The sequence below is a fragment of the Aulonocara stuartgranti genome (genome assembly GCF_965226115.1).
Source record: "Aulonocara stuartgranti genome assembly, chromosome: 4".
In the NCBI taxonomy this organism is placed as follows: Eukaryota; Metazoa; Chordata; class Actinopteri; order Cichliformes; family Cichlidae; genus Aulonocara; species Aulonocara stuartgranti.
The window spans coordinates 35,038,624-35,059,608 of record NC_138942.1 but is presented as its reverse complement, the minus strand read 5'-3'; the positions used below and the strand labels follow the sequence as shown (position 1 = coordinate 35,059,608).

The window sequence follows — 20,985 nt, the reverse complement described above, 5'->3', positions numbered from 1 at the left end:
TGACCTTTTTTTTTTACTTAAAGAAAGCAAATTCACAATCAGAATAATTAACAAGATAAAAAAAATATATGAATAAATAAATGAATACAAAAATAAAAAATGAATATATGAAATACAATAAATTTTACATACATAAACACAATAAAACGTGTCAACAAGTTGGATAAAAGAAATTAAAAATACAATATAAATAAGGCAACAGGAACACCGCTTGATGCTGCTGCAAAACTGGTGGGTTGTGCTGCTGAAGTGGAGGCAGCAGCGGTAGATGTGGTAGATGGCCCAGGGGTGGGATTTAGAAACTTCAACAGTGCATCTGAAGAGAGGAGTATGTGACACCACTGAGTATTAAAGTCTAATAATAAAAACATGATTCCAGGAATAAAATGAAATGATATAATATAAATGAAAAACCAAAGAGATATATGTATGATGTTAACTGATATGCAAATTAGATTAGATTCAATTTATTGTCATCATTACAGTGAAATGCTGAATAGCAGAATGCAAAGTAACAGTATAATATCATATGAGAATGTTATGTTATGATTATCTTTGACCGAATCACAGCAGTGCTCATATTAAAAAACAGCATTCCCTCTCATGTGATATTGCTTAATTAACATTAATGATGTGCACTTTAACAACTAGGCTTACAACTATAATATATACAGGGGTGGAAAAGTGACTATTACCTGCAGGGTAAACGTTAGCTAACCAGAAGGCAATAACAATGTAAACAAAAAACACCTGCTTAAAAGATGAATACAAATGAGGAATGGTGGGAAAGGTGGGAGTACTGTAATTACCTAACGTTACATTATTATTTTCCATAACAATTTAGCCCCCTCCACAATATTAACTGACGTTAAAACAGTTAACTAGCTATTTATTGATTAGCAATTAGCTAATCATGTAACATTAGCTTAATGCTAAAAATTTAGGTTACTATCACATTCAGACAAATAATTTCATGTAGGCTAACGTTACCTACCTCTGTCTTTTTCTCGTTTCTCCTCCTCTTCTTTTCTCTTTTTTCTTCCCTGGGCAACTGACAGTTTTGGCCGTTTTGACATCTTGTGTTGACTTTTTGATGTGGTGACGTCCAAAAGGAACCATGATACGGGAAGGGAGGGGGCGCACCGTGCGGGGAGGGGGGGGGCGTAATGTTGTAACAAATAATATTTCTATTAAATAAGCTTTACTTTGCATTTTAATTAACGTGGGATTATTTTTTGTATTTAGAAATAATAGTACCAACTTTTCTTTTTTTTTCAACATTTGTGGCACTGGCGTGGCGCCCCCTGATGGACGGCGCCCTTACCGTTTGCCTATACGGCCTATGCCACGGGCCGGCCCTGCTGGCAGGGCTAGGGGCCAGGACTCTCCTCTTCGGGTTTTTGGATCTGGATGTTTACGCCATTGCTCTGTCTGCAGTCTAAACCTAATCCTAACAGTAAACAGTAAGCGTTCTTATGTAGCGCTTTATATAACCTGCCTCATTCACTCATTTACAGAAGCACTTAAAAATCTCTGAACATGGAATGATAGATGTTCTCCAATTCATCAAAGAGCAACTTGTGTTTGAGTATCTTCCCCAAGGATACATTGGCATGCAGACTGGAGCAGCCAGGGTTTGAACCACCAGCCTTCCAGTTAGTAGATGACCTGCTCTACCTATTGGGTAGGAAGTCTTTGATATTTGCTAGAGTTTTTTTTTTTTTTCCGTCATCTGTTTGCAAAGACTTGTAAGAACAATTCAATGAGTATATAAAAAAATTAGGTCAGGGTTAGTCAGTGATGATGATTTATACCTCAGAGGGTTAACAGTTATCTGTGGGTGAAATGTGCATGTGTAAGGAGCTTGGTGACTTTGTTGGTGGTTTTGCCTAGAGCAAAAAACGCTTCTGGAAGGGATGAGCCATCTTATGAGCTTTTGAAGCTCATAGAGATAATTTGGTTTTAAAGGAAGTCGTATCATTGCTCAGGTCAGTTGCCGGCAGAATGGAAATGGGTTGTTTTTCTAGCTGTCAGACTTGGCGATGAAAACAATTGTTTCAGCCACACAGTACTTCTACAATAAAATGATGTCTATGATGTGTTCTTTTCTCGATAGACAAAAACTTGAAGCAGTTTACATAAATACAATTTTATATCAACTGACCATAAAATAGATAGCACAGTGGCACAACAAGAAGGTCCTGGCTTTGGCCTTTCCGTGCAGGGGTTTGCATGTTTGTGTGGTACTCTGGCTTCCGCTCACAGTCCAGACATGCAGTTATTGGGATTAGGTTAATTTGAAAATGGTGGTAGGTGTGAATGTGAGCATGAATAATCTCTCTGTGTTAGCCGTGTGACAAAGTGGTGACCTGTCCAGGGTCTTATGGCAGCTGGGATAGGCTCCTTGCCCCCCATGACCCTGACTTGGATAAGCAGAAGAGGATGGAATTAAAGTACATCTACATGATGCTCATAATGTCCTTAAAGGGACTTTCTTAATCCATCTATTCTCTTATGCTTATCCAAATCCCCCAAAGGAAGCATTGTTTTACCAGCAGGCATGTTTTCAGATGTCTGCTGCTGTATTTTTTAAAGCCCTGCCCCCATTTCTTCTGGGGGCGGGATTTCCTTTTCCCAGGTCACCATAGTAAATAAAAATGCTTCTCAGTGACTTGCCTGGTTAAATAATGAATTACATTAATGTGATGTACTATGTTTTTGTACAAATTGGTCTTGCACAGAAGTACAGCCCCGCTCTAGTTCAACTTCAGTTGATGTCTCTTCAACACAAAACAGATTTTTTGAACATTTTTGGATTATTTGATAGCTTTACTTCATTTTGAAGGTTTTTAGCTAGTTTGGAGATCAGAAATATACAAAAAGTAGCTTTTAAGTACCTTGTATTTTTCATTGATTATATGGTGATTTATGATACAGGGTTTCTTTGAGCATCAGGGATGTTGGCTAGTTGGTAATCCTGGATTCTCTATCCCTCGTTTCACTATACCCGGCTCGCAAACATTATCAGTGGGGTGTGTGATTATTGATCACACGATGAGTTTCTGTTGTTTATTTTGGTATAGATGTCGGTCTGTTAATTAGACTGAGCTCAATGTTTTGATTGTTTTTCCTGTCTTGCTTCTGTGGATCACCTGTGTTTCCTGGAGTCAGTCGGCCATCGGTCTAAATGAAGAGAGTATGACTGACTGGAGCACAAGAGTAGTGAGGCAAATTATAGGAGTGATTTTCTGTAGTCTGTGACACTTTATGAATATATGGATGAACAGTACCAATACTATAGTTACCCACAATCAAAAGGCATGGCAGCAGGAAGAAGGATTACCTTTGAGAAAAACAATCCAGACGAGTAAAAACTCATCATATGTATATCTCGAGATGATGTGCACCATGTCCTCAAAAAGTCTGAAGAAACTGGACAAGTGGAGGACAAAAGAAGAAGTGACGGGACTGAAAACCCATGTACAGCAGATGAACAGCATCTGGAAGTCATGTCCTCAAGAAACAGGAATAAACCAGCAAATAGTAAAGCACAGTTCTGTGCATTTGAACCTGTGGTGTTGTGCATTCATGTCAAAACTGATGGGATTATGAATTCAGAAAAGTACTATCAGAGTTTAATCCACCATGCAATACCATCTGAAAAGCCTTAATTTTTTTCATCAGGGCAATGATCCCAAACACACTGCCAATGCAGAAAAAAAGACCTGGATAGAGGAACTATTCCTGAAGAAACAACAAGAAAGCTGCCTAAGAGAGTTCAGGCTGTGTTGGAGGATAAAGGGCCTCACACCAAATATTAACTAACTAAATTGCGCAAACTCGGTTTTTGCCTCATATACTGTATTTGCATGTTTGCTTAAATGGCTGCACTTATTTTATATTTTTCTTACAAAACATGAAGAGATGACTGGTGGCTCAAGAAGCAAAAAAAAAACTAAATAAATTACTGAGGAGGAGATTCTTTGGCAGGATTGAAAATCATGAAGCCAGCCAACCAGAAGGTGGCGCTATTCCGTCACAACACAGTCAAACTAAAAGCCTGTTTCTAAAAGACCCGGTGAAGAAGACCAGACGCTAAAGACGAGAACGGGAGGACGTGGCTGTCTGAGCGAATGAAAATGGCTTTGAGGGCATGTTTGAGGACCAAGCCGGGTTTAACAGGTAGGTTTGGGAGTTTCGGGGGGAGAAAGTCCGAGTTTGTGCGTCTCTATTTCCTCACAACACACCGAGCTCCTGCTGCCGACGGTGCGCTGCAGAAAGTGGAGCAAAGGTCGCAGCGCTTGTCTCTTTGTGTCGGTGTGTGCAGCTCCACACACCCACAACACGGGACCTGAGAGCGAATACGAGGCTGAACGTGTAAAGAAGCGTGTGTTTGTTATGTGCTGCATGCCAGCTGTTAGCTTTAGCTGTCTGTCACAGAGGCTCCGGAAACAAAAGCTCATGAGAAACTGTTTTTCTGTTCATTAGCGAAAGAAAAAAATGTTTTCGTGCATCATTTCAACTTGGATCTCTTCAAACTATTAACACGACTGCACATTGATACGTATTATATCAAGTTCTATAATAAGTATGCTACATGGCTGTTTCCTGTCTTTTGAATGTGTGTGTTGCTGCTTTGTGACCGATGACTTTGAACTGAGCCAGTGTGCTGTGTTCCTGTGCAGGTCTTCTGTCCCAGCTCTCCTGCAGCGGTCATGCTGCTGCTCGCAGGGCTCCTGCGCTTGTTGCTCAGCGGAGCAGCAGCTCCACCTCACAGAAGATCAAAGTGGATTTTGACCAGAGCTCAGGTGAGCATTTTGCTAATACGACTGTGCAGGTGAAAGGATGCTTTGTAAATGAGACATGAAGTACAACTGTGAGTGAGTTGTTCTAAATATGTAGGGGAAGGTCATGTAAATACAGATGTGTGGAAAATTCAGCTGGCTCTGCCTGTAAGTCTCTTGTCCCACAGACATTAACTCCCCCTGTTTAACTCCAGCTGGCACATGAGGCAGTTCTCCAGCTGTAGCATGTTCAGCTCGGAGCTGAGCGAGCACCACGATCACCACGATCACCAGGGGGAGTTGGAGTCCGTCTGCTGGACTAGAAGAAGCCAAATTACATCAAGGGCAGCCACAACAGAAATACCTGTGACTCACCAAAGCTGCATTGTAATGAAATTAAATAAAAGTTATTGTCCAGCATAAAAGGAGCATTTTTAAAAGCTGAGGCGCGTAGCAAGCTTAGAGCAGCGTGATGGATAATGCAAACCCAGCAAAAAAGCAACTGTGTGAATATTTAAAACAACAGTTGATGCTCAAGGCTATTAACCAACCCAGGGAGGTGTAATACACTTCGATAAAATCTTCTTCTCCATCAGAAAAACAATGTTAGTATATTTATTATGCTATAATAAATATCATCTTATATATTACTCGCCTCCCAGTCTGACTGCGAGGAGACAGAGGGGGGAGGGGCAAAAAAACCTGGCAAATCAAATATGTGGATCTGGTGCTGCGATGACTGACTGAGCCCATAAAGTCATCAGGAAAGTGTTTACTGAGGCTAGGAGCTTCTCCCACACTTTTATAGGGCTGTGTCATTGATATTGATGTCCGCAGTGCCGTGTAGAGTGAAATCCAATAACGTGGGCGATTAAAGTAGAAAAGAATTTATCAGCGTGGTGGCCCCCAAAGCCCCTCCTCTCACCACATCCAGAGCAGAGCCAAGCCTCTGGGAGACCGCTGAGGTGAGTTTCTCACATCACTGTCAGTCCAATTAAAGTGTTAAAGCACCTTAGCGGGTGGATACACCCGTATGAATCAATATCCTCTCACCCCATTGACTTAATTAGTCGGATGCAAAGTGCAGCAGGCCGGCGATCGCTCAGGTTGTTTGTCTTTCCTCTCAGGGATCACTAATTTGAGTTTAATCCAGTGTGACCTCAGCTGCCATCATCAGCAGACACAAAGCATGCAAAATCTCCATCGCAGGTTTCCTGGCGCAGCAATCACTGCAGCATTCAAGTGAATGATCATGGCCTCTGTCTCTGCAGGTGTGGCAGTGATGCACATGCAGAGTCCTCCTGTCAACAGTCTTAGTTTAGAGTTTCTCACTGATGTCTGCATTGCTCTTGAGAAGCTGGAGATGGACAAGAGCTGCAGAGGCCTCGTCGTCACCTCGGTACAGTTAAAGCAGCTTTGTGCAGATGGACTAACATCTGTGTTACAGTGAAGTCTTTCATGTTTACAGTTCCACAGCTGAAGTTTGAACATGCTAAGTATAATGAAAGTTTATCCAGCGGGTTTAGCTTCTGGATGTGTTTTACCCTGAAATCCAGAGCCAGCCCAAGGTGTTCTCAGCCGGGCTGGACATCTTGGACATGTATGGGAAGAGTCCAGAGCACTGTGCGGAGTTCTGGAAAGCTGTGCAAGAGATGTGGCTCAAGTTCTATGGCTCCAACATGATCACTATAGCAGCAGTCAATGTACGTATAGAACAACGCAGCACCTACCTCCACACTGTCTGCACCTCACACAAGGACAGAGTGGTGCATTCTGGGGGGCAAACACACTGAAATAAGCTTGCGGGCTTCTCGTTACTCGTCACCCAGGGCTCCAGTCCTGCAGGAGGCTGCCTGCTGTCGATGACATGTGACTACAGAATAATGGCGGATAACCCTCGTTACAGCATCGGTCTCAATGAGACCAAGCTCGGCATTGTAGCACCTTTTTGGTAAGAAATTACACCAACACTAATTACAATAATAATTGATAGTACCAGCAGCAAGGTAGAAACACAGTTTACATGCATTAGTCTCATTTAAGCTCAGTGAATGCGAGAGGTTTGCAGTTAGCTTCTTCTTGCATGGTTCTCCTGCGCTGTAATGCCGCTGCTCATGTTGTGGAGATAAAAACAAAGAACTCATTTCAGTCTCACTGCGGTTCATCTTTTTGAATCGGGGTTTGTATAATTTTGTGCCAAAGCCCCTAAAACCAATACAACTTCTCAGTTTAAAAACTGTTTTATTAACATTTCACACCCATCTTTGTTTTGTCTTGTCACTGTAAAACTGCTCCTGCAGGTTTAAGGACACTATGGTAAGCACAGTCGGACATCGGGCCACAGAGATGGCCCTACAGTTGGGGCTGCTCTACAGCCCTGCAGAGGCCTTGAAGATAGGATTGGTGGACCAGCTGGTGCATGAAGACCAGGTCCTCACTACAGCCACAGAGACCATGACCAAGTGGTTGGCTATTCCAGGTATACTAAACATCAGTTATACTTGTCATTTTTTCCACCTGTGGTGCTGCAACTTGGTCTGCACAATATGTTCATGTGTATGTCAGGTTATTGCTGCCAAAAAGATTCACCTGAGTCAAGATTTCTAATCTTGTTTCTATTCAAGATAAAGTAAAAAGTCTGACAGCTCTTTGGTCATTTGACCACATTTTGAAGTCAAGGTAAAAATGTCTCCGTCTGTCCTCTTCGCTGCTGTGCTGCTCATATGTGTCATAATCAACACAGGAGAACCTAGAACAAAGTTTAATCGGTCGTCCTATTATCTCAATGCTGCTGTGGGTTTTTTTCAGTCAAACAGATGTTAGATGGAAATGTGTGATCCCCTCTGTAAAATCAGACGTTTTGGCACGTTGAGGTTTTGGAGTATTCAGGTGGTTAATTCCACGGTCTTCACAAGGTCGAACTACAACACTCTACAACAAACAAAACGAGCTACATGTCTGAGACTACAGGCTCAGTTAGCATGTTAGCACTTGTCAACATTTCAAGACCAGACAAGCATGACTCATTTGACACCAAAGCGGAAACGTTTGAACATAATGTTGCATGGTGCAGTCAGTGAGTCGATCATAAGCACGTCATGCATCTATCCAATATCGAAAGCTTTGCCCAAATTGTGCCACGATCCCTTCACAGCAGCCAACCTACAACAGACGTGCTGGAAATGAAAAGAATCGAGGTTTTGCAGTGGCCCCGTCAAAGTCCAGACGTCAGCTGGATTGAAATGCTGCGACCTTATGAAAGAATTCTCCCCAAACCTCAATGAGCTGGAGTCGCACTATAAAGACAAACGGGCCAAAACTCCTCCGACGATGTGAGACTGAAAGTCGTGCAGTCAATAACGACTTTATTGCTGTTCAAGGTAGTTCTGCAGTCTACTGCATCATGGGGAGTAAAACCAGGGTTCCTGCACACTATCAAAGACAAGGAAATGATGTTTTATTTAAAGTAGATTTATTTGTGTAGCTCAGGTGGTGGAGCAGGTCATCCACTGATCGGAAGGTTGGTGGCTCGACTCCTGGCTTCCCCTGGTCTATGTGCCAAATATCCTTGGGCAGGGATAGCTCAGTAGGTAAAGTGGTCTCCCCATGATCGGAAGGTCGGCGGTTCGAATCCACTTAACGGCTACCCTGAGGTACCCCTGAGCAAGGTACCATCCCTACACACTGCTCCCCGGGCGCCTGCTTAGTGGGCTGCCCACTGCTTCACTGAGTGAATGGGTCAAATGCAGAGAAAAACAAGTAATTTCCCCATGGGGATCAATAAAGTATCCATTATTATTATTATTATTATTATTATTATTATTATTATACTAACCCCAAATTGCTCTGAATGTGTGTGAACATTAGCTATGAAGCACTTAGAAAGATGTGCTTGTGCGAATGGGTGATTGCACAAGTTGTGTAAAGTGCTTTGAGCGCTCAGATGAGTAGAAACGCGCTACATAAGAACCAGTCCATTTACCATTTGGGTAATAAAATTGCAGGTAACATTTCCAAGGCAGGTAGGAAAAAAATGAGCTGCTATCAGTGTATGTTTGTTTTAAGGTGAGGTGGCACGAACCCGCATGTAGGGAGATGTAACCTCGTACCTCAGAAGTGTCGATATGGGTGTATTTCCATCTGTACAGCAGTATTTAGTACATCCTGGTACTTGGCAGGATGTGCAGGAGGCAGAGAAAGAGCATAAGCTTTCAGCACCTGTTAGAAATGTCACTTTCCCACATAAGAAATAAAAGGTGCTCCACAATAGTGCTGCAATTGAATATATTTTGCAATGAATTGAAGCCCATGTCAGTATTCATAGAAGAAATTGTATATGAATGCACAGCTTCCTTACATGTGCATTTGTTTCATTTGCAGATCACGCCAGACAGCTCACAAAGTCCATGATGAGGAAGCCAACCATAGACAAGCTGGCGGCTAACAGAGAGGCTGATGTCAATAACTTTGTCAAGTTCATCACCAAGGACTCTATTCAGAAGTCCCTGGGGATGTATCTGGAGATGCTTAAGAGAAGAAAGGCTTAGAGAGGGGAAACATGTTTGCACACTTTGTAGCACCAGCTACAGATGTGATCTGACATCAGGCAGTGAGCAGTCTACATGTTTGGGGGATAAAACCCAGCATTTACCCCTCAAGGTGTTAATAAAAACACTCGAGGTTAGGGTGTGACTTTTTGTTTTGGTTTGAAGAGCCGTACACTCGGGCAACCTGCCGAGCCTTCTCCATCACTCAGCATTACCTGCAGTATGCTTACGCGAGCAAACTGCTAATTGTTGCAAAAGAGTCTCACATATGAAGGACTAACAGCAAATCTGACCTTTAGTGCATCTAAATGTGGCAAAGCCTTTGTCATCTCTAACAAATGTTTGGTTTTTACTGTGAAATATCCAAATAAATGTCTGGATTCATACATTAAATGGATTAAAGCGTGTGGTTCTCATTCATTATCTCTGTAACTCAGACGTCTCTACATTCAAATGACAGCTGAGAATGTTAAAAATTCAGCGGACAACCAAATCAAAATGAATCTTGCATTCTTATAACAAGGAGCATTTTTCATTCTTTGTATGTTTGTGTTTTGGACAATTGAATCAATATACGACACTTCAAAAGGACCTGAGTGTCAGCGCAACACAATCGGCTAAACTTCAGGTGTGCAGTGTCTCCACACTTTTCACTGTCACGTCCTGTGTGTGACAGACATGAATGACCTCTGCTGTGGTGCTCCCTGTTTTCTTTGAGCACTACATTTACACATTTAAGAGTATTACCCTCAAATGTGTTTGGATTTGTCAATGTGTGAGTCGTCTACTAAGCCTAAAGCTACAAGTCACTAATGTGACTCCTGGAAAAGTAAATGTTCTTTCATGTAAAGAGATGAAATCAGCACGTGTATTCACTTTAATATTACATCCTCGGGGGGGAGGCTAAGTATTTTGCAGCAGCTTGGTATTGAACTGCAAACCTTCCAATTAGTAGAACTGAACTACAGCAACCCCAACTCAACTGTTCAGCCAGGACAAGCAGTGCTTGTCTAGTCAGTTATACCAAAGCATAAGTGATGTGCTTCTACATCACTGCCATCTTGAGGCTGCAGTCAGCTATCGTCTCTCCAAGCACACTTCTCTTGGACGCTATTAGAAACTCTAGTGTCTCTATTTCCCAGGCGTCTTTAGCTTTTTGTATGCAGACAACCTGATTTTCCATTTCAGTGTTTAAAAATCACAGGTTAACATATGTGGTGAACACATTTCAGCTTTACAGGAGTAACTGAGATGACTGAAAATAATCTTTAATGAATACATTGTTTCTTCTTTTGTGTAGGGGAGACTGGGGGTAGTTGTAACATGGGTCAGTTGTAACACTTCCAGTTTCTCCAATCAGGGCTAAGTTTCAAATGATGTGACTCATCCTGTGCATGCCCAACTCAGTTCTGCTATCACATGTGAAAAATCAGCACATTTTGTCAAACACAGACAATTTAACATGAAAAAAAGTCATTTGTATGCCAAAAAGTACGTTTTTCTACTTTATTTCAATTTCTAATAGCATTATCTGCTTTGCAGTTAAACTCATCAAACTTAAATTGTGTTATTTGTATGTCTATGGGGATATATTCTGTGTAGGTCTTTAGTGCTAGTGTTTTAGCCGTTGGCTGTAATGTTAGCTAGTTCATGGCTATAGGAGTCTGGGTCAGTTGTAACAGCTACAGTCGGGGTCAGTTGTAACAATAATGCAGATGTTACAACTTACCACACTATTACTTTAACTTATATTAAACAAGTTGGGGCAACGACATCAGCAGAGAGAGCTTCACTGGTCGCATTTGTATATGCGGTTAATGCCATTGGCAACACAATTCCTCCACTGTTTGTGTTCCCACACATACATTATGCTGACCACTGTGTCAGAGATGGACCAGCAGGAAGTACTGGTAGTGGAAATAAATCAGGATGGGTGCAAGAAACAGATTTCCTCATTGTAATGGTGGGCGGTACTAACCAGTCCTCATGAAGAACAGTGCTCTTTAATGAATTCAGCACAGACTAACATCCAAGGGATAGCAGTGACACACATCGGCTATCAGCTAGCCACCTAACTGTATTCTATCTCTTTCTATTCTCTAAACCTTTTCCGGCTCCGCTTTACCTCTTATTTTGCGACACCACCCTCTAGTGGTGCAATATGATATAAACATTACGGAACACAACACTCATCTTTCTGAAGCACTTTGCAAACCACACCAAGGTAAGCCATGATAAAAAGTAATGGAATTGCGATGCTGGTGCACAGCTACATTTTTTCAGCTTCATTGTTATGTTCAAAGTTGGTGCAAGAGTTGTAGGTTATAATGCCCACTGAGCCAATGAGGCCAAACTCAAGGAAGACCAACCAAAATTAATGAAATATTCAGTTGCAGAAAATTCCATAATTTGTCTTTTTTGGGGGGTTGGAATATGTTCAAAAGCTAGATTTCTGCATTCTGTCACACACACACACACACACACACACACACACAGCTACATAAATGGCTCTAAGTGCATTCATGTGTTGAATAAAAAAAGATTACATGTTAATGTTTTGTCAGTACGCTTATTTCATTGTGTTACATTTCACCCCAGGATATGTTACAACTAACCCAGACTATGGGGTTAATTGTAACATTTCACTCTTCGTGTTTGAGACCATACCATGCAATGGGTAATTGTGCTGCAGAGAAAGTAGCTGCACTATTTAATAGCAGAGACATGTAAATACTTTGCATTACATTTTGAATCCACTACCTTAAAAGAGCTCCAATTTACAGACAGAAATGTCAAAGATGTGACAACTATCCCCGGTCTCCCCTACAGATGTATTACTCTACCGCTCTTTTATGTTTTTTCAACATTTTTGGCTCAGTTTTGCAGGTTAGTGTTTTGCTGTGTGTCTGAGCTGTTTTGGGAAATTAATTAAAAAACTTTAGTAACTCAAAACTCTGAAGACATTTAAGCAGACAAAAGAAGTGAAATAAAATACAAACGCGTTATTAAAGGTTTCCAAATCAACAAAGGGTCTCAGTAAATGTTCAGACTTGTTCCAGACAAATGTGCTCCACTGCAACAAGAAGCCGAATTCTTTACAACACACAAGTTTTCAGTGAAATTCTTTTAGTGGCTTTATTGTGCATTTGCATTTCATGAAGCTGTGGCTGACAGTAGTCCCCAACTGAATGATCATTGTGCTGGCTGCAGATTGAGCACGATGTGTGGAAAGCTTGTGGAAGTCACGGTTCAAGCAACGTGAGCCTAACCGCTCAGCTTCACCTCCACGGGGAAGTGGTCGCTGACAGCCAACGCCTGAGAGACAGAGAAACCGTTCTTTTAGTGGCTCATAGTTTGTGCTGCAGACGGCTTCAGTTTCCACAGGTTTCTTTCCAGTGCTGAAAAACAACGTGCCTGCATGGTAATGCCATCACTACAGTATACACTGCATTATGATTTTGTTTGCATCTCTGTGGTCGTTACTACAGCCACTGCTTTACAAAGTTGCTCGATTTTCTGTAGCTCAAAGCTGATATTAAAAAAGCAAAAGTGCTTTAAAACTGCATGATTTCTGATGGGGCGACTGCTTTGCCCTTTGTGTAGAATGCCTCTCTTCTGATTGGAGCTCAGTAAACATTTTGCTGACGAGTCTATGGTCTCAGTTGCAGTGAATACAGCATTATGTTAACTTTTTATATTGACGTTTCCATTAGTGTCAGCGGGGAATGAGGCAGGTTGTGCTTTTTAGTTCAAATGAATTCTTACAGAGATAAGGATTGAAATTCATCTGTTACCAGATCTTGTTTGAGATTCAGGTCCGTCATGTAGTTATACACCTTCGCACTATCTTTCACCACTCCTCTCATCATGTCCGCAGTGACCACAATCCTGCAAACACAGAAAGATGATTAGAGTTTAGAGTTTGCGTGCACACATCAGAACGACCTGCCACAATCTGTCTACCTGTCGTAAGGGCAGACAGTTTGCGACACGGTAGTGTCGGCCGCATCAGTGATCAGCCAATGGAAAGTCTTGTCAGTGAAGATGCGGATCTGCTGCCAGTCAGACCCGGACACATAACTACAGCCTGCGTTGAAGTCACCCAGCAGCACGATGTCCTGCAGGGAGAGTAGTGTGAGTCGCATTTACCGAATGTGTGTTTTTCCACCAAATAAATGATTTTTACTTGTAGGCTGTAAATACATCATTGTTCCAGCGAGCGCGGACATCTGCCACCACGTCATAGAGAGCATTTAGCTCCCGAACAGCTGATTCTGGGGAGGTGTGCTGAGGGATCAGAGTAAAGTCTCTCACAGCTACAGAAGAGAAGGGAACGAAGGAGTGTTGACAGTGACGGAGGCGCTTACACCGCATGAGAATGATAAAGGACTAGTGACTAACATGTCCCAGGAACTACCACGCACAAATGTTTGAATGAGGATCCACATCATTATCAGTGTGATGCAGAAACAGCTGTATAGCTCGAGCCACAGCACCTACCAGTGTGTTTGGAGGAGAACATTACGACAAACGGCTCCCTGCTAAAGGCGTCTTGTCCAGTTTCCTCCGGGCCGTCGTCATAGGTGTAGCTTTTTGCCACCGATACCAGCGCCTCCCTGTGGAGAAAATCACCACCTTTTCATTTGCTGCCAGTGTGTACTTCATTTCTAAACATGTCCAGTTGCTTCTCGGGACAAATTTATTGTAGTTCTGCTTTTCCCCTTTTTTTAAATCACTTCTTCTGAATTCTGAGTGTGTATAAGATGTATGTTTATGCCAGAACAAAGACGGAGGATTTGCCGTTAAATTACTTCAAACATGCCTCAAACACTACAAACATGCTGGAAATATAAATTTTTAATCAAGTTGTTTTGAATGGTTATTTGAGAAACTTATGGGAGGTTCTTTAACCCTCTGAGGTCTAAGTGATGATGATGATCCAACACCAATCCTGACTTTAACCCCGGGCAACGTGAACAAGTCATTTTTATTTTTGTTAAATTGTTTGGCTTTAAGAAACAAAGAAAACAATCAAACTATTCACATTCTGCCATGAAAAAGACTTTTTCCCTTTCTACAAAATACATATTTAGAGCAAGAACTAAAAATGCTTTTTACACGGCATCACTGCAACGAACCATGTTTTGTTGCAAACAGCCGCCCCTCCCTGAGCCTGACTCTGCCGGAGGTTTCTTCCTGTCAAAAGGGAGTTTTTCCTTCCCACTGTTGCCAAAGTGCTGCTCATAGGGGTCATTTGATTGTTGGGTTTTTCTCTGTATGTGTTATTGTAGGGTCTACCTGACAGTATAAAGTGCCTTGAGGCGACTCTTGTTGTGATTTGGCGCTGTGTAAATAAAATTGAACTGAATAAATATCATTTCACTGTGTGTAGAGTGGAGACTTATTTTTTTCATCGTGGTGCACCTGTAAAGGAAGAGATATCGCTCTTTATAGGTGCTCGCACCGAGAGGCTCGCTGACGATGTATTTGTACTGAGGAGAATCTCTGGGGGGAAACAAACACACACTTTTATGTTTCCATACGTTTGCATTTCATGCTCAGTGTTACTCTGAATGTTCCATGTTCGGTGTGTGGACTCACTTGTTGACGTACTCCATGAGTTTTTGGGTTGCTGAGAGATCACTGTCTCTGACCTCTTGGATCAGAATGACGTCATAGCGTTGGACAATCTGCAAAACACACATAAAAAATGAAAATGAATCAGCTGATTGTCCATCTTGCAACATCACGTTTGTTTATATTTTACCTTGCACGAAAAAATTCATGTGTTAAGCTTTAGATTGTAAAGGCAACGCTACAGCTGTTGCACATCCAGTTATTTCATTGATCATTCCTTAAGCATAGAGGTGGGAATATTCTGGGAATATTCAGGTTTACTTCTGCAACAGGCCAAATCATCCAAAGCATTTCTCAAAATTCAGTTCAAACTATTTCAAAACGCACACACAAGATAACACTTCTGGATTGGTTTTGAAAGCACTCTGACCCAAATTGCATTACAAATGGGTGGATGTAAACATTTTGTACAAACTGTCATATCTACCAAAGAGGGAAAAGTCCCAGACCTTGGTAATGATGTTCATCAGAGTGGTGTTGGAGGCTTTGGTGTCTCCGAAGGATTTGATGTTAAAGGCTCCCAGCAGCAGCGAGTTAGAGAGATGCAGCAAGGTCAGAAAAAGCCCCAAAGTGCCCACCAAATGCATCCTACACCAAACAGGTCACATGTTAAAAATGACTTAGAAATCACATGAAACACTGACGCTTACAAATGATTTCATATTTATTTTACACGTATGTAAGCTAATGACTTCCCAGGTTATCAGGTTAATAATTTCCAGTTCCTGTGCATTAAAAACCGATTTGCAGGCTGAAGTAAGGCCTTTCCTTTCACTCCATATTTCTCTGTCATAAAGTCCAGTTTAACATGGAGTTTAGTCCAAAACAAAGCGGCTCATGTTCCACCATCTGCTGAGAGCTCATGACATGAGAGTGAGAGACCAAACACCTGCTCCTCTGGATGTATTTTTGGCAGTTTATCTAACATGCTATTTAGCGCGTCACTATTTGCAGCATGTTGCAAGGCTTGGTAAAATATTATCCTTTTAGGACAATATATTACTCTGTTGCCCTGGTTACACCGTCCTGGAGCTGTTGTGGAAGACCAAAGGTTGCCAAATATGGAAACAGAGAGCTGCATTTATACTGTGATGGTTTGCATGTGCTGCTGAAATGTGTTTGTAAACGCACAATTACTGCAGGAAAAATGCACAAAAGTTACTGTAATGCTGCTGTAGCCTGAAACATCCACTCTAAACAAGAAACTGGCTCACAGTATTGCACCGAATACAGCTCAGATGTTTTTGTAGCGAGTGAGAGGTCCATACCTGCTCCTGTATGTCTGCACGGTGGAGACGCCTGAACTCGTGAATCTTCTGAAAGCTCCTGAAAAGCTTCTGAGCAGAATGGCGACCAGTGTCTCTTTTGAGGTTTTTATCTACCTGCAGGCGCATGTGACTGCAGGGTGCTGGGGAGGAGTACAGAGAAAAGGTGTGTTGTGGATGGGGTACAGATTTCAGGCTTTCAGGTTCTCACATCCCAAGATTGCAGTGCAACAAGGATAACGTTGCAACCTCAAATTCTTTTCTGCTCGTCATACAATAAAAACACTTCAGCATTGTTTTAACTTGCTGTTGTCCTGTTTGGCATTTGTGTGAAGTTCTGTCACACTTCACAAATGAACTCAGAATGAGTGTCGCAGTGTTGGGATGACCTTAAACTTTGGCAAAATCCTTACGGAAACTGAAGAAATTCCTTCAAGCAGTTTGAAAGATGCCTTGTTCATGAGAGCAGGGACAGACAAAACATAATATCTACTCTAGGTCTGCTCCAGCAGAGACACGTAACAGTCATTAGCAATAACAACAGTAATATTGCTACAGCCTTGTTAAACTATCATCTGTCCCAGTGTTATATCTTGAAATCAGACCTTCAAAAACCTTCCGATAGGCTGATACAACACAAGTATGCCACCGTCTCCACCTTATTGGTCAGAAAGTTTTTCTTCCCAGTTGTAGCTGAACAAACAGAACCCATTCACTTACAATGCATTCAAGCTTGACAACACAATAATACACTTTAGTGAAGTTTCATAAAAGTGCTCATACTTACAGCATGTTACAGTTGTCATGTTACTGATGAGGGTTAAGCTCTATGTTTTTAACATTGTAATCAGATCTGCCAGGTCGGTGCTTAGACATATACCGGTGTCCACTACACCCAGCCTCCTGACTCTTTCTTTACTGCCAGCTGTCGAGAATCTGATGCCTCAGCAAATACTGAATAAATTTCGGTGCCACCGCTGCTGTCCACATTCATGCTCCCGTCAGGGTAAACCATAGTTTCCCAAACTTTCCATGTATTTTAAACTTGAGAATCCAAGTGAAGCCAAGATGTTTGCTGACTATTAGTCTTGTTTATGAAGTAGACAAACGAATTTTGTGTAGAAAGGATGAGGGCTCAGTGTGCGCGTGAGGAAAGCTTGCACGAGAGGAAATCTCCACTGGGACATGGAAAACTACCACATACTGACCTAAAGAGCAACGAGTACAGAGGGAGAAACAGCAGGAAGTGCAGCTTAACCACAGATTTGTAGCCACTCTTGCAGTTTAAACCAAATACCAACAGAGAGTTGCACTAGGGCCAAAGTAGCAGGATCATTTTCTGTATTTGACTTTTGGTTATATGCACATGTGACCTGATGGGGACTGCAGATGTGCAGTATCTGCACCTTGTATTTTTCTCTAACATCCATAAACATGCACACTCTGGTAAAACTAATTAAAGTTAAATACTTCTTTGTAAGATGTTTAATAAAGAATGATAAAATGGAAAAGTGCCATGTGTGTAGCTAAAAATAAGCCCCAGAGCGAACGCCAAGGCTGCAGTCTGGGAACCGGCGGGGCGGTCACCGCTGGGATGTGCTTATCAGAGTGTGGAAAGTTGTGGACTTTAAAGTGTTGAACTTTGATGGATAACCAGTCGTGTCTCAGATCAAACGTGCAGAATAAAATCTTTGCCATAACTGTTGGCATGAGAGTGATGCTCATTATCCCTTCTGGCAACATTTTGAATAGCACCATCTGGTCAAGCAAGGCCATGTGACACACTGAGCTCGTGATACTGGTTTTGGGCGGCAGTGATACGGACACTACTGGACTGAAACTGGTTTGAGAGTCTGCTAAAACGACAGCATGTAAGGACACAATGACTGTGTTTTAGTAAGTGTTTACCTGTTTTACTAAATGTACTTAAGAACTGCTGAGACCGTTTATAAACCTGTGTTTAAATTTCAAGAAAAGAATGATGCATTTGCATTTCTGTATTAATAGTTGGAACCGAGGAGGAAATATGAATATGAATGCAGCTGCATCGTTTTTTGCATTCATGATGTCGTTTTATTCAAATCAGTTTGTGTTAAATGCCCCAGACAACAAATCTGTTGTCGGTTTAATTTCAGAAAGGATGGCGCCACATCATGTGATCATTACAGCATATGTACAGATCTAAATGCATTTCATGTCCTATTATAGTTTTATTCACTTCAGATTAGCATCAAAGTTGTAGCCGCGTCTTTGCCCATTATGAGCCATAAAGTTGGACACTGTTGGAGACTGTTCTGCTGGTGATAAATGAAACGAGACGATCGTTTAAAAGGATTTTATTTTGAAATCTAACACCCATGTAGAGCTAACATTGACCGTAATAACATCGTAATAACATCGTAATAACATCGTAATAACATCGTAATAACATCGTAATAACATCTTTACAGTTTGTGTAAACCAAACAGAAACCATGTTGTCCCAAAACGCTGCGTTTGTGTCCCATATGTAACACCGTGTATTATCCAACTTATTTCACATGGTTTAACTTGAACTTTAAAAACTACAATAAAGTTTTGCTGTATTACCAGTAACAAATATTTTATATACACATTAGCTTGTTTAAAAAAAACTGACTGAATTACCTCTAAACTGGTTCTAGGCTTTGTCACACTGGTCGCACTGGTTATTGTCCATGGTCAGTAAGTGTAGGGTTGACTTAAGCTCGAGTTTGTGTAAACTGAACTGCTGCACCGATCACGTATCAGCGTCTGTTGGTGTGTTTCTGGGGTCGCTGGCTGGAGATTTTCCCAGAAAGGTCACATGCGGCGCCAGCTTGTGTGTCGCCAAGCTCGACTTCAAAGCAAAAGCCCTCCCACACTGGTCACACTTGTGTGCTTTAACTCCACTGTGGACCAGTTTGTGTCTCTTTAAGTTGCTCTGATGATTAAAAGCCTTTCCGCACTCCTCACATGTGTGGGGTTTTTCTCCGCTGTGGACCATCTCATGGATTTTTAAGTGGCTCATCCGAGTAAAAGCCTTCTCACACTGGCTACATGCGTATGGTTTGACTCCTCTGTGCAGGCGCTGATGAGTTCTCAAGTTGCCCATCAAACTAAATGTCTTTCCGCACTCCTCACATGTGTGGGGTTTTTCTCCGCTGTGGACCATCTCATGGATTTTTAAGTATCTCATCTGAGTAAAAGCCTTCTCACACTGGCTACATGCGTATGGTTTGACTCCTCTGTGTAGGCGCTGATGAGTTCTCAAGTTGCCCATCAAACTAAATGTCTTTCCACACTGGTGGCACATGTGTGGTTTGACGCCGCTGTGGCTGAGGTGATGTGTTTTTAAGTTGCCTTTCCGAGTAAAAGTCTTTCCACACTGGTCACAACTGAAGGGCTTTTCCCCACTGTGGATGCGCTGGTGTCTTCTGAGGTGACACGGGGCATGAAACTTCTTGTTACACTGATCACACCTGTAGTGCTCAAGTAAGTTTGCACTTGAGTGAGCATCTTCAGCCAACTGAGAGCACTGAGGTGTTGGGCTCTCTTTGGCGTCTTGTTCCTACAGCAACAAAGACACAGGCAGGGAGTCAGAAGCTTAATAAGTGTTTGAGTTAAATCTTGTTTTGTCGTGCCGGCCTCTCTGCTTCGATAAGAAACCTGTTTGTTGGATGATGCCCATAATAGTAACCTGTTGTGTTGTAAATTGTTTGGATGCGTTTTGGAAAAGAAAGACTGTATTATTGCATAAAATACATTTAAACAAGTGCATCGCTGATTGCATCTTGTGGACATCTGTTCTACCAGCTGATTGCCCTGCTCAGTCTTTACGCCCGACCCAACGAGGGAAAATCAAATGCAGAGGGGACAGTGCGACTTCACCCGTGCACTTGCACCTCTTGCACACAGTCCTCATTTACAAAGTGCTCTGCAAATCACCCCGTCCCTGTTACAGTGCAGAGAGCCAAAAATGAACCATTTAGTCCTTGGTGTAAGACCAGGGGTGTCGAACTCCAGGCCTCGAGGGCCGGTGTCCTGCAGGTTTTAGATCTCACCCTGGGTCAGCACACCTGAATCAATTGATTAGTTCGTTACCAGGAGAACTGGAAGTCATTTAACCATTTAAATCAGCTGTGTTGGAAATAAGGAAAGGTCTAAGAGGTTGAAGCCTTCGTCTTTCCATTTACTATTTTCTTTTCTTAACATGCATTTAGTTTCTCATGTTCTGGAAAACTGTAAATAATTACTAAAGGGTGGTAGTTAACAATAATCATAATGATATAATGACAATAAATGATGATCATTCATGAAAGTTGTACTGATAGACTTTTCACGTTTCCTAAAAGCAGCTCGGCCTTGGTTTGCACGGCACTTCCAGATGTGTTTATAAACTACGAACAATTTCACGTATAAAAGTCTGTAAAATGTTCGGACTCATGATTTATAAAAACGATGTTTTTCTCACCGTGTGTGAAGAAAACATTTTCTTCTTTCCAAGATGGCCGACTACGTTCCGCCGTCAGACTGCTCGACCCACCAACACCTGCCAGGAAAGAGCTTTATTAGGCTCCGGAGCCGAAATGCACATTAAAGTCACTTTACATCCAGATGACTTAGACCGTCCTAAGATAATAAACTTTTAGCCTGGTCTAGATTAAACTGAGCTGATGGCAAGACGGAGGATCAGAGGACTTGAAGCTTTAAATAATCCCTCAAGGAGACAGGTCTAACCTTTCCTTTGAAATAT

General features: G+C 41.9%; 2 protein-coding genes across 4 annotated transcripts; one reads left to right on the top strand and one right to left on the bottom strand.

The window, feature by feature from the left end:
- The first annotated feature begins 4,061 nt into the window (after positions 1-4,061).
- On the top strand, positions 4,062-9,728 carry eci1 (enoyl-CoA delta isomerase 1). Its single transcript, XM_082530774.1, has 7 exons — positions 4,062-4,182; positions 4,686-4,808; positions 6,056-6,183; positions 6,341-6,487; positions 6,614-6,735; positions 7,085-7,263; positions 9,165-9,728. Exons 1-7 carry the CDS (start codon positions 4,134-4,136, stop codon positions 9,329-9,331), a joined length of 915 nt encoding a protein of 304 aa, XP_082386900.1. The 5' UTR covers positions 4,062-4,133; the 3' UTR covers positions 9,332-9,728.
- A 2,718-nt stretch (positions 9,729-12,446) lies between these two features.
- LOC309704709 (deoxyribonuclease-1) lies at positions 12,447-17,125 on the bottom strand. Of its 3 annotated transcripts, none has more exons than XM_082530106.1 (10): positions 17,021-17,125; positions 16,237-16,376; positions 15,418-15,556; positions 14,933-15,021; positions 14,756-14,857; positions 13,832-13,947; positions 13,535-13,647; positions 13,295-13,449; positions 13,126-13,219; positions 12,447-12,646 (listed from the first exon to the last, which is right to left on the bottom strand). In XM_082530106.1, exons 3-10 carry the CDS (start codon positions 15,553-15,555, stop codon positions 12,596-12,598), a joined length of 858 nt encoding a protein of 285 aa, XP_082386232.1. In that variant the 5' UTR covers position 15,556; positions 16,237-16,376; positions 17,021-17,125; the 3' UTR covers positions 12,447-12,595. The 3 variants fall into 3 exon arrangements, with proteins under 3 accessions (XP_082386232.1, XP_082386234.1, XP_082386233.1); XM_082530108.1 differs by having other exon boundaries at positions 14,756-14,836; positions 17,021-17,124; XM_082530107.1 differs by lacking the exon at positions 17,021-17,125 and adding an exon at positions 16,647-16,781.
- Positions 17,126-20,985: the final 3,860 nt, after the last annotated feature.